The 12,715-nt window shown below is 43.1% G+C and overlaps 1 protein-coding gene across 2 annotated transcripts in view; it reads right to left on the bottom strand.

Annotated features, from left to right (window-relative positions):
* ARNTL2 (aryl hydrocarbon receptor nuclear translocator like 2) overlaps window positions 1–4,239 on the bottom strand; it is a 134,667-nt gene extending 130,428 nt beyond the window's left edge. For both annotated transcript variants that reach the window (XM_042990801.1, XM_042990802.1), the window contains exon 1: window positions 3,999–4,239. In XM_042990801.1, coding sequence (XP_042846735.1) covers window positions 3,999–4,029 — 31 coding nt within the window. In that variant the 5' untranslated portion in view covers window positions 4,030–4,239. The remainder of the gene's footprint in view (window positions 1–3,998) is intronic.
* Between the last annotated feature and the right edge of the window lie 8,476 nt (window positions 4,240–12,715).

The raw sequence follows: 12,715 nt of genomic DNA, 5'->3' as shown, positions 1-12,715 counted from the left end.
GAACAATATTTAAGTATTTTCAAAAGAGAATTTTAATATTATATAACTGGACTGATTTAAAATATTTTAAGAAATTTTAAAATATTTTAAGTTTAAAAATTGGAGGGGCGCCTCGGTGGCTCAGTGGGTTAAGCAACTGACTTCGGCTCAAGTCATGATTTCATGGTTTGTGCGTTCGAGCCCCGTGTCGGTCTCAATGCTGACAGCTCAGAGCCTGAAGCTTGCTTTGGATTCTGTGTCTCCCTCTCTCTCTGCCCCTCCCCCTCTCACATTCTGTCTCTCTCTCAAAAGTAAATACATTGAAATTTTTTTTTTAATTGGGAGGTGAGATATTATAGCCTAAGGTGATATAATTTAAAGGGTATTTGAGAAGTACTGCTAAATGTGACGTCACACAAGAGGAGAAAATGGGGGCATAAGAAGAAATGGGCATAAGCACAGCTAAGCGCTTCATAAATGATCAGTAAATATCCAGAAATACTACAAGCAACTGCAGAGAAGATCTTCCAGCTGTAGTCCCAGCTCCAATAAGAGTTTAAATTGTAGGTTCTTTTAAGTTTTCACAGCTCCTGCCAGGAAGGAGGGAGGCACTGGGTGAGGCAGGGGGAGGGTACAGACAGGCTGGGATTTGGTGGGGGGAACAGACTGCAGGGAGCAGGCCTGCAGAAACCAGGAGAGGAAAGATGAGCAGGCAGATGTCTCAGGTACACTCGTCTCTTGCAGGGCACCTGCTCAGAGTCCCTGATACTGCTGATGACCGTACTGATGCTGACTCGTGGCCCAGACCCCAGGCAGCTGTGTAACTCAGCTGTCACAGTGGAAAGCTGGAGGTCTTCAACTAAATGGGACAACTGAAGTCAGGGCTACTAGAATGAGCTGTTATTACCTAATTTATGATTTCCTGAACTTTATGTAAAGGGAGAGATTTTGAAAGGTTGCTGTAATCAATGTTTACAGCACAGAAAGAGACCATGCTTTTTAGAACCAAGGGTCTTGCCACAAGGAAAAAAGTGAAATCACTGTTTACTAATATTTTGGATTTCCCTACATATTTTAAACATTAAATGTCTTTTTATTTTTTCCTGGAGTCAAACTTTGATGAGCTGGCAGTCCCTACCCCCCTCCATGCTCTCACCTTTACCCTGCCTCATTCCCCTCTTCTCCCCTCTCCCAGCTCCTTGCCTTGCCCCTTCTCATTTTCCTTCCCCTCCCCTCCACCCTCTCCTCTCCTCTCCCCATCTTTCCCTCACTTTCCGCCTTCCTTCCCTCTTGCGCCTTTACTCTCTCCCCTCTTCTCTCTTTATTCCACCCCTACCTCCCCCCATTCTCTCTTTTCCTCTCACTTCCCACCTGCTCCACAACCTTGCCCCAAACATGTGAAAGGCAGTTTTAGTCCATCCTGGTTTATCTTGAGTAACGCATCTCAGGCTCAAGCTTTGCCTAAGGGTCCAGGCCAGGAGTGGCAGCTTATGCAAAGTTGATTGAGACATGTTGTTTTTTTTTTATTTCTGAGTCACAAAAATGAATTTAAGCCACTATAATTGCAGAACTATGCCTTAGAAAGAGTTGTCTGATAACATCACAGGTGAAAACATGCCCTAGTAAGAAAGGGAAGGCGAGAGAGCTGTCCCACAGACAACAAGACCCCAAACCATCTCAGGTGGTCCATCTTGAAAATGTGCCTCTCCTGCATGATTGCCTTGGCCCTGACTCCAAGAATTCTGGAATCATTGGCCAGGAGGACATCCAGTCATTTGGCAGTTTGCTTAACCTTGGTGTTTACCATAAGCCTGTCAAAAAATTGAGCAGGCAATTATGTTAGGCACCAGCTGATTTTTGGCAGCCATCTGCAAAAGCAGCCCTGAAGTTATTCTCAGCAGGGTAACCACCATGGAGGGTTTTCTCCCCACTACTTTTAGATTGGTATTTTACTCCCAGGACCTTAACGTCAAACTGCCTAGGGAAAAGAAATCTTTAGGGATTTTGTGTAAGGAAAACATGGTCCTGGATTCTGATAGACACCTGTTTTGTTTTGTTTTCCCACCAGGGATAGGGGAATGTGTAACAACATGTGTTTCACCCTTTTTATCTACAGGTGGCGGTGGGGGGTGGGGTCTGAAAGGGCGCACATCGCTCATTAGCGCCTCCCAGGGAGACAGGAAAGAAAGGAAAGCAGCATGGCCAGTAGCCACAGATCTTGAGTCCAGTTTTGTCATTTCTCTGGCTGTGCAACTGTGGGCCAGCCTGTTTTCTCATGTCATCTGCAAAATGGAGATAATGCCACCTTCGTCACAGGGCTGCTATGAACTAAGGAAGGCATCTCTTATGCAATGCTTGGTATGTAACAGGCCATCAATAAATGCTGGCCCTCCCAGCCCCCACTGAAACTTTGCTACTCTTACCTAAGAAGGATTAATTTTAATCATTCCCAGCTGCATGTTTGGTATTCAGCTAAAGAGCAATAAGCTATTTGCCTGAAATCTTGTAAGTCCAGAAGGCTTTTGCGATGAAGGCCCTCTTTGAATGGGTGGGTGCATTTTTAGGTTTCTCTTTTTTCAGTAAAGTCCAAATATTCTTCAATTTGGCCAATTTTAACTTGGTGGGATAACATTTTAATTAACCAGACAAGATTCGTCAATTTCACAAAGCAAATGGGAGCTGTAAATTAATAATTGTATTAAGCTAAGGTTTGTGGAGCACTTATTATTTCTCAAGTACTGGGTTAAGCACTTTATATGTACTTAAATGCATTTATATCTCATTTAATCCTAACAACCCTATAAAACAGATACTAGAATTATCCCCATTTTACAGATGAAGAAACTAAAGCTAAGGATAAATAACTTAACCCCAGTGACATGTCTGAACTTAACACCATATATACTGTCTTCTCTTTGCAAAACAGTGCTTACCCACATCTTTATGTCATCCAGAAAGACTTCACATAGTCACATGACAGAATGTTGGAAATCTCCCCACGATCCAAATCCCCATTAGCTGTATAAAGTTTTCAAGAGCACCTCTTCTCATTGCTGTATCTCAGAGAAAAATCACAACTCCTCACCATATTCCAAAAGGACAGTGCGGATTAAATCAATGGCGTCCCTGAAATTCTCTCTGCCACTCAGTTTTCCTTTAGTTATTTCTGTTTTTCCCTGACTCCCTTTTGACCAAACAGATACTCTATAATCATCCCAGAATTGCAAGTGGTCTCTCAATGGACAAGACCACACAATGTTTCCAGTGTATGCATACTGGAGGGAGGAAAAAGAAACAGCAACGCTTCCAACTCAATTCACGAAAACTCCACTTAGATATGAAACAAAACAAACGAATTCAAACGTTGGCTTTCCTAAAGCAGCAACGGTAAAAGGGCCACCTCTCGCTGACTGAGGGTTATTGCGGGGCAATCTGTCATTTTCGAGTGAGAGGTGCGGTGGACCCGCCTCCACGCGGTCCCCTGCCCCCCCTGCCCGCCCCACCGCTGGGCAGTTTTTGAAACGGGTTCCGGGAGATTTGAGTGTCTCCAGCACAGAGGATACAGGCTCGCAGGACCCGAGTTCTTTCAATGGCTTATGACAACAGCTTCCTACAAAAAACGAAATCTAAGAAGTCCCCGCAGCAGTCCCTGCAGACGACGAAGTGGGATCCCCGGTGGTCGGCAGAGGGTCCCTCTCCAGGTCACCTTCGCCAAAAGGTCCAGCCGGGGCCAAGATGGGAGGCTGCGGGTAACCCCAAGACCGGCGGCGACCCCGGGCACTCCCCCACCTCCCTCTCCCCGGGAGGACGCGCGGGACGCCGCGCAGCACCTGTGTCCCCAAGGGACAACCTTGGTCCTGGAGCCAATCGGAGGTGATGCCGGGGCGAGAAGAGCTCTCCGCAAACTGTGCCCAGCACCTGGCGTCGCGGCGCCCACCGCTCGCCCCCAGCGCGGCGAGGGATGCTCCCGCGCGTCCGGCGCCGTTCACCCACCTGGGGCCGCCCGCCCGAAGCCTCACCTCTCGCCGCAGCCTCCCCTTCCGCCGCCATCGCAGGAGCCAACCGGCCGGTTCCGCAGCCCCGGGGCTGGCGGCATAGAGAGCACTGGGCCCGCCCTGCGCCGGCACCGTAACGGGGACGAGGGCCCCGGGGGAGCTCTGCAGCCTGGGCGCGCAGCAGCGCGGGCTCGTAGCGCGGCGGCCGCGGACTGCAGAGCACGCGGCCTGGGACTGGCCTGCCAGCGGGTCTCGGCTGCGCGGGGCTCCAAGCCGGAGAACCCGGCCGGGCGCAGGGCGGAGTCACGGTGGCACCGCCCCCGACCCCTGCGGCGGCAGGCCAGGCGCACAAAGGCCGGCGAGGCTGCACCTGGAGCCTTTCTGGAAACTGGCTTTTAAAAACAGGTTAAAACAGTCTGAGTGTTGGGAGGGTCGGAGTTCTTTCCCTTGGGGGCAAAGATAAAGGATAAAAGGAGATCGCTGCAAGGTGGGGGTCCTGGGGGTCCGTGGGGGAGCTGGAAGAGAAACTTCCCTGGTACACAGTAGGGCTAGGCAAGGGCTTCGCTGCAGAGACAAGGGTGCGATGACAGAGAGGGGTCGCCGAGGAAGCTGTTTTGGCTCCTGCAACGGTTGGGTAACTCCAGAAGCAGGATCCTCTGGGGATCATTTGACAACCTTCCATCCTGTGCGGACGACGCTGCTTCTCTCCGCGCCCTCTGATTCCTAGACCCGTGCCTGGGTTACAGTTTGTCTAGTAGAGGTTGGGGCGGGGGGATGGAGGAAAGGAACAGCAGAGAAAACACAAACGCTTTGTGTCAACCAGCCTAAATCTACTACTTTTCCCACCAGCAGTCTTCATTATAGCGTCTTAACTAGCTGCATATGCGTCCTGAGGGCTACTTGGGACTAAACCAGGGCAACGGGGTTGGAACAAGGTTCCCGGGCAGTAGGCAGGACCAGAGGAAACTGCTGCCCTCTTAAGGGCGGACTGGGATTTTACGCTGCTGGAGGTGCAAGTCGATGCTGGGAAAAGTCCGCTGCCCTCGGTAACACACTCCAAGGCACTTCCCTAATCAAAACCACTCTTGAAACATCTCAGTCCCAGCTTTGACTTGGAACTCTACCTGAATCCACCAGCTTCCGCTGGCCGCTCAAAAAGAAAAATTCCACAGAGGAGCCTGTGGAATTCCACAGAGGAGTCTTAAATCTGGCCCAGGTGTCCGTGAATATGTTCAAACCCTGGCTTTCCAGATACATATACAGTCTGGAGATGGTCTACCAAGTGGGGAGGCATTCTAACACCCAGGCATGGGTTAAATGTCACCTTAAAGGTGAAGCAGAATTTTAGGGCCCTGGTGAAAATGTACAGTACAGACTATATATTGTCTTGAGGACAAAGTGTTTTTCCCTTTGTCATCTCATGTGAGCCTCACAACAACCTTTGTGAGGTGGCTGGACAGCTGTCAATGTTGTCTTATCAGTAGGCAAGCACAGTCTCACAGATGAGCATTTGGGCCAGGATCACTCAGTAGATGGGAGAAGCCAGACTGTAAAAGTCACATCTTCCTAGGAGTTCATACTATGGTACCCAATACACTTGCCGGTGAATCACTGCAGTCCTCATTTCTTAGAAATGATGATTCACTTCCACCCAAAGCCTGAAAGCCAAAGAAAAGGAAGCCAGAACCTAAATATGATAGCAGGAAGTAATGCTCAAGGAGAACATACAGGATTCTGTGGCAGCAAATCACTCTTCAAGCTTAACGTGCATTCCCCTTAATGTTCAAGTTTAAGTCCTACTGGCTACTTTTTCTTTATGCTCCAGAGCTTTCCGTTCTAGGACTTTTTTTTAAAGAGTAGTTATATTACAACTCATAGGATAAGACAGAGGTAGAAAACTTGTATCTTGAGAAATGAATGGGAAGGTAATCTCTCATTTCCAAACAGTGGTTTTTTAAATCCTTGGGCAAAATGTGGGAGAAATGATTTGAAACATAACTTGCAGAACACGTGATGTGATATATATATATATATATATATATATATATATATATATATATAGTTCCTTATGGTCAATGACGTTTTCTCACCCAAAGCCCAGGGACAACATTGCTCTTCAGGAATCATTGCTAATCCTAGGGTGACCTTAGTTGGCTGGTTAATTTTGCTTCACTGCCAAGTACTCAGGCAAGAACCATACTGGGATTTGTAACCACTGCCTCTATAAATTCCTATACTTGGCATTCCAACCAATGCCTGATGGGATTGTAACAATGTAATTTCTATTTTTTGTAACGATGTGATTTAGTTTGAGGGTTCCTTAAGACCATGTAGATATTTTAGTTGGTTTAGGAGGCAGAAAAGAAGGAAAAAGGAAGAAAGAAAAAAAAAAGAAAGAAAAATCCACCTGCTTGAGTGTAGTTACACTAAAGCTACTATTTCCAATGATGCATAAATATTAAAGTAACTACCCATTAATGAGCTCCTAAGTGACTGGAGAAAATAATTACATTATTATCATTTGAAACTACTCTTGGAGGGCGCCTGGGTGGCTCAGTTGGTTAAGCGTTAGCTCAGGTCATGATCTCCAGGTTCGTGAGTTTGAGCTCTGCATCGGGCTCTGCGCTGACAGTGTGGAGCCTGCTTAAGATTTTCTCTCTCTCCCTTCTCTGCCCCTCCCCTGCTTTCTCTCTATCTCTCTTTCAAAATTAAAAAACAAAAAAGCCCACTACCTTTTCTTCCCTGTCACCCTCCCTCCCCCGCCCCCCCAGCATTCAATGGAGGGTCAATACTGGGGAAGATTCTTGTTTTTGCTAAGCAGGTTGATGAGTGGGAGCGCAGCTGGGAGAAACAGGGAGGCCAAATGTGTTTAGAGGAGTAGATGGGCCCACTGTGGGCATCTGGTGTGGAGAAGATAGCTTGAGCTTGGCTTATGAAGGGGAAAGGAAGCCAAGAAGGTAAGTGCAGGAGGGTATACTCATGAGAAAGGGGAAAGGAGGCAGCGGCACCTGCCACGGAGAAATTTGAGAAAAATCTTTTAAAAGGGTATTAAGGGAACTTCACTGTGTAATGAAAACCTCTTACATTATTGCCCTGGAAAGTAGCAACTTTAGTGAAGCCTACTCTCCTTTTCAATGCTTTTGGAGTTGACTTCTGTTATTAAAAATGGGAACATGTAGCGATCAGCCTTAGGTGGAAAGTAGGGCTGCCCACAACATGCAGTTATTTAATGCACTTGTTCACAAACAATTTATAGAGCGCTGCCGTGGACCAGGTTCTGCTGTAAAGCACCGACTTGTACTTCACCCACTGTGCATCCATCATGTCATTTAGATGTTCTCACAGCAATTGGTCAGGTGGGTATTATTTCATTTTGGAAAAGCCCAACCAGCGTCCTTAGCTCAGTGGTTCCCAAAGTTGGATGTTCATGATAATGTGCAGAATTTCAGACCTGCCCCTAGAGATGCTGAGTTAGTAGTTCTAAATCCTTGTTTCGGATAAGCTCCCTAGTTGAGATGTTTTGACTACTCTACTTCAAGAAATATGGCTTCAACTTGTCAAAAATCCATTTTCCTAAGCCTAGGTTGTGGTGGGGTAAGTTGTATATGTATTCCTACTAGCCAGAGACCAGAAGTAGCGATAAACTAAAATTCTAAGAAAAATACAAAAAGGGGCAAGCGTGGTTGTGTGGACAGCTCTTTATACATTGGAGTTACTGCTTAATGTTATTTTTCCCTTAGAGATTATGTTTGTATGTGTGTGATAAGTGTCAAAAGCTGAACTAAGTTTTACGTTTGCAGGTTTTGAACACTCTGAAGTATGGTATCCCTGATCCTCCTCAGTCCTTCTCATATTGTATGGAATTGGATAGGAGTGATCTTCAAGTTCTATTCATGATTATCTTACCCAAGAGGACAAGAAAGGAAAAGGACAGTTTTCCTTTCCTGTTATGGGTTCCTCTGTTCGGAGGAGAAGTCATCCTATGTTCAAGGGGTTCATAAGGAACATTTTAATATGAACAGTAAGGTAATTGAGAGAAATATTGTGGTAGTTAGCACAAGCTCACCTGAGGAATGTTTTGATTTCTATTAGTCAAAGCCCCTCTACCCAGGTTAGACAAGGCAGTTGAGCCAAAATTAATTAGGCCACCCCACTCCTGGATGGATCTTGGGGAAGTACATTGATGAGCATCTCTATTACTGATATTAACAGCAGAGGGGGAGATGGACCAATGAAGAGATGATTAGGAGCTGGGAGGGATGGCAAAAGCACTAAACAGACCAACCCCTGGTCACTGGGCCATGCATACATCTATTCTGTTTGTATGAGGTCCAGAGACCCGCCCCTATGCCTGGTTCTCCAATGGACAGGAAACCTGAGATTATAGTAGCTGAGCTGTGATCTACACAGTGGTACTTAGCACTGCTGTTTCTGATGGGCCAGGAGACATGTTAATGGATCAGCTTTCAGTTCATATGTAGCAATGGGAGAACCAGCAAGAACATCCAGGTACAGTGGCTTAAGGTGAGCACCATTGCTATAAACATGTATGGTACCCTTTTGATTATCTTGGAGCTTGGTAAAAGAAGTCCAGTTGGTTCTGGTATCAGGTGGCCATGGGCTTTAGGTAAGCCTCACCCTGGTACCAGGGATGTGAATCCTGATCAGTTTTAAGTCAGTCATCAGGAACAGATGGATGACATAATCATGACCAATAAAATGTGGGGGTTACATTGCTTAGAATGCTTCTAGAAAAGATTGTCCTTTATTTTAAAAAGAGGGTGCAAGAAGTAGTTTTTTTTTTAAGTTTATTTATCTTGAGAGAGTGTGCATGCACGAGCTGGGGAGAGGCAGAGAGAGAATTCCAAGCAGGTTCTGCACTGCCAGCGTGAAGCCCGACGTGGGGCTCAATCCCATGAACCAGGAGATCATGATGTGAGCTGAAATCAAGAGTCAGGTGCTCAACCAACTGAGCCACCCAGGTGCCCCAAGTAGTTTCTAGGGACTTACGTGTTGTAGAACGATTTGATGCTTAGGGTCCTTGTATAGCCATTTAGCCTTTCTGAAAAACAAGACCAAGGACAAAGCTAACACTACTAACAAAGTAGAAAAATGGAAAGAACCTGTGCTCTTGATATTTTCAGATGCCACATTGACTACCCTGGAAGCTCCCTATCTTGTGTCTTCATGTTACATGAGATAATTTTCCTTATTTTTAAGGCCGTCTTGACTTGCATCTTCTGGCACTTGCAGTCTAAAGTACCCAAAGTGACAAGTCTGTCACTAGCTTCCCATGTATTTTTCTGAGGTCTAGAAGCACATGAGGTAATTTGTCAATGAGGCATGCTGTATGACTGGGGGGAGTGAAGGAGCTCTGGACTTGGGTTCACGAGCAATTTATTACCTGGGTTTGGGTTAAGTCATGCTCAGCCTCATGTTCGTCATCTATAAAATCATAATTATGTGTATTTCAGGGTGGTCGTAAAAACCAAAATAATGTTAGTGACAGTACTTTGTATACAAATGTGAGTTCCCTTTATCAGAAGATGCTCTTGAAAGAAGATGCACTTAGTCTCCAAGTTTGCTCCAACGTCCAAATTTTCACATTCAGTTATTTCACTGTTTTGTCTTCACAACGGCATTATTGAATGATGTAAGTCAGGAAGGAGCACAATTAGGATCAGCAGGATTCTGACAGGCTCCCTCTGAGCTCAGTGGAAGGAGTATCATCACCACCCACAGGACAGGATGTCATGGTACCTGGGTACTTGGGCTACTTACATCACTAGTTTCCATGCTATTTTGAGACATTTTAAATTTAATTTTGAGGCATTTTCAATTTCAATTCTGCTTGCAAACTAATTTTGGCTAGGTGGGGTAGTTGTATACAAACCTGTACAACTACTTTGATTGTTCAAACATAACACAGTTGAAACTTCAAATATTCATTTTGTTCTCGATGTGATATTTAAGTGGAAAAGTTACACATATTTACAAAATAGTTTCTTGAATTTTGAATAACACCTGTCTCAAAACTTGAAAATAAAACCAAAACACCTCATCAATAGAAATATTATAAACATAGTTTTTATTCTTTTCTTACCTTCAATGAAAAAGGCCTGATGCCACCAAAACATTTTTGTGAAACTCAGTATCTAAACACAGAACTTGAGAGCCCAATGATTATTTTTCAAGACAAATGCTGAATAATTTATATTGCTTTTAAAAAATAACTAAGATCTATTTTTATTACTTCAATTTCTTCTTAAAGTAGCAATATGCCCTCACATTTTTTTCATACAAATCTAAAATATATCTAGTAGTCCCAAGTGTTTTGTATTTACGTTTGTTCTAAGTGTTTGTTTCATTAAAACTTTTCAGAAATAAGTGCACTTCTAAAGAGAAAATAAATGTGAAATAAAGACAAGAGGAAATAGTCATGGTTATAGAAAAACAGTTGTTCTGAATGTTCTGGACCTTAACAACTCAGAGAGAATGTGTTTAGATGCTAGGGGGTCTCTCTGCTGATTCAAATCTCAATTCATTAATTTATAGATCATCCAAAGAAAAATCACCAGTTCTTCTAACCGGTAGATACTGCTTGATCGTTTCATGGTTGTCTACAATAAAACACCAAAAATAAATGAACTTAATTTAAATTCACAGATTTACACGAAGATATATAGATGTTTTAAAAACAGAAAGAGTATTCTATTATGGAAATAAATGATACCCTATCTTAAGCCTTAGCAACCAAAAAAGTTTTGAGTATTCCACATGTTATTTTCCATTCAACTAATAGCTTATTAAATCGGCTATACATTCCATTCAGAAAAGGTTGATTGATAAGAAATTCCTTGTTTTCAGATAGCACTATGCTCCAATGAATTTAAAGACTTTAAAGCTATGTTCATAAGAAAAGCATAAAAGAAAAATAACATAACTTGCTTTAATACAAAGGTTTTTTTTAATAAAAAAGTCAAAGTCTACATTAAATCAGGAAATCAATAAATCTGAATTATACAAGCTTTCTATATACTTAGAAAAACCAAAAACACACAGTTTATAATAAAACTCTTTAATTCAAAATAGAGTCTAATTTAAAGAAAATGTCATTATGCCCAGTTGATTAGATTGGGTTTGTCATTTAAATTAAATGGTTCACCTGAAATATGGTTAAGTGTATAATAGAGAAACTTCAATCTGAGGGGTACTTTGCAAATTATCTAGCTAATTTGCATCATGAATCAAATTCTTAGCTTCCAAAGGGCAGACACAGTCTTTAAATGCTTTTAGATAGGCACTTAAGAAATGCTTTTGACAAGGAGGAAACCCCAAAGATTGTGAATCACTCTGTCAACTCCAGGGAATAATGAGACTCTAAACAAAGTAAACTTTCCAGAACTGCCCTTCCACTGCCAAGAAACCATAACTATTTCCAAGTTCTTACTGCTAAGAAAAATGAGGGAGATAGAAACCAAAATGCTCTACTCTTACTCGATTAAATAGTAAACTTCAGCTCTCTCTGTCAACTTGAATTAATGACACTTTTCTATACTGAAATAATTACTATATTACAACTAGAGAGTGATGTAATTTCCTCCTATCTTACTCATTCACTATCACACTAGCAAAACAGTCTGTAAAAAAAAAGGGGGGGGGAGGGGGGATGAGGTGGGGTGAGAAAATCTTATAAAAGTGAGAAGTTACAGAGTTTTAAAAATCAGATGTGGTTATAATATAATTTGACCAGAGTTGGTCAAATTGAGATAACCCCAGAATTGTAATAGTTCTCTCCTACTCAGCCACATGATCCAAACAAGAAAAATGGAGATGAACTATTAGATGAACACATAGTAAGTACCAAACAAATACTAGGAAGGAAGGAAGGAAGGAAGGAAGGAAGGAAGGAAGGAAGGAAGGAAGGAAGGAAGGAAGAAGGAAAGAGAGAGACTAGGTGGAGGAAAAAAAAAACAAAACCCAAACCCCAGGATGGCCCTGCTGAAACACTGTGGAGCTACCTCGCAGCAACGTTTATAAAAGCTTCTGTAGATGTACGTAATGATGCTATACAGTGCTTCCCCATCAAGAAGAACACACCTACAAATAAGTCATCATTTTAGATTTTGATCACAGATAATTTGTAATGGTTGTAATTGCTATATCTTTAAAAAAAAAAAAACTTATCAATTAACAGTTAAGACAAATGTTAGGCCATTCTTTGATAAAATGTTGCTCCTCAACTAGTACTTTTGAAACCAGAACCTCAGAGAGTCATTTTTGAATTAAAGCGTTGAGCTAGAAAAGATTATTTCATTCTTAGGGAAATAGCTGAAGAATTTGATGCTGAAGGCACCCCCCCATCCTCTCCTCACAACCCGCCCTCTGCCCCACCTGTGTTTACTTCCTTAATTTCACTTACGTTAACCACAGTGATGTAGCTGAACATGAACAATATTGCCCTTGAATAAGCTTGACCTCTATCAAAGATCTGTCGTGTCCGAATATGGCATTCCCATAGGAAAGGAAAATCTACTCGGTGGTGAACACCCACTCTGTTCAGGATCTTTGGTACATTTGGAGTGTAAGAAAATAATGGCACAATAATACAAGTACTATCAAAGGAAAAATTTTTCACCAAAAGAAATAAAAGTTAACCGGCCATGATATGTAACAACTTTCTAGAAAACCAAAGTAAACAGGTCTTTGTTCTTTGTAAGTCCATTTACATGATCAGAAGA

The sequence above is a fragment of the Panthera tigris genome, chromosome B4 (assembly GCF_018350195.1).
Source record: "Panthera tigris isolate Pti1 chromosome B4, P.tigris_Pti1_mat1.1, whole genome shotgun sequence".
In the NCBI taxonomy this organism is placed as follows: Eukaryota; Metazoa; Chordata; class Mammalia; order Carnivora; family Felidae; genus Panthera; species Panthera tigris.
The sequence above is the reverse complement of the archived record's forward strand: the minus strand, read 5'-3'. Positions and strand labels throughout refer to the sequence as shown.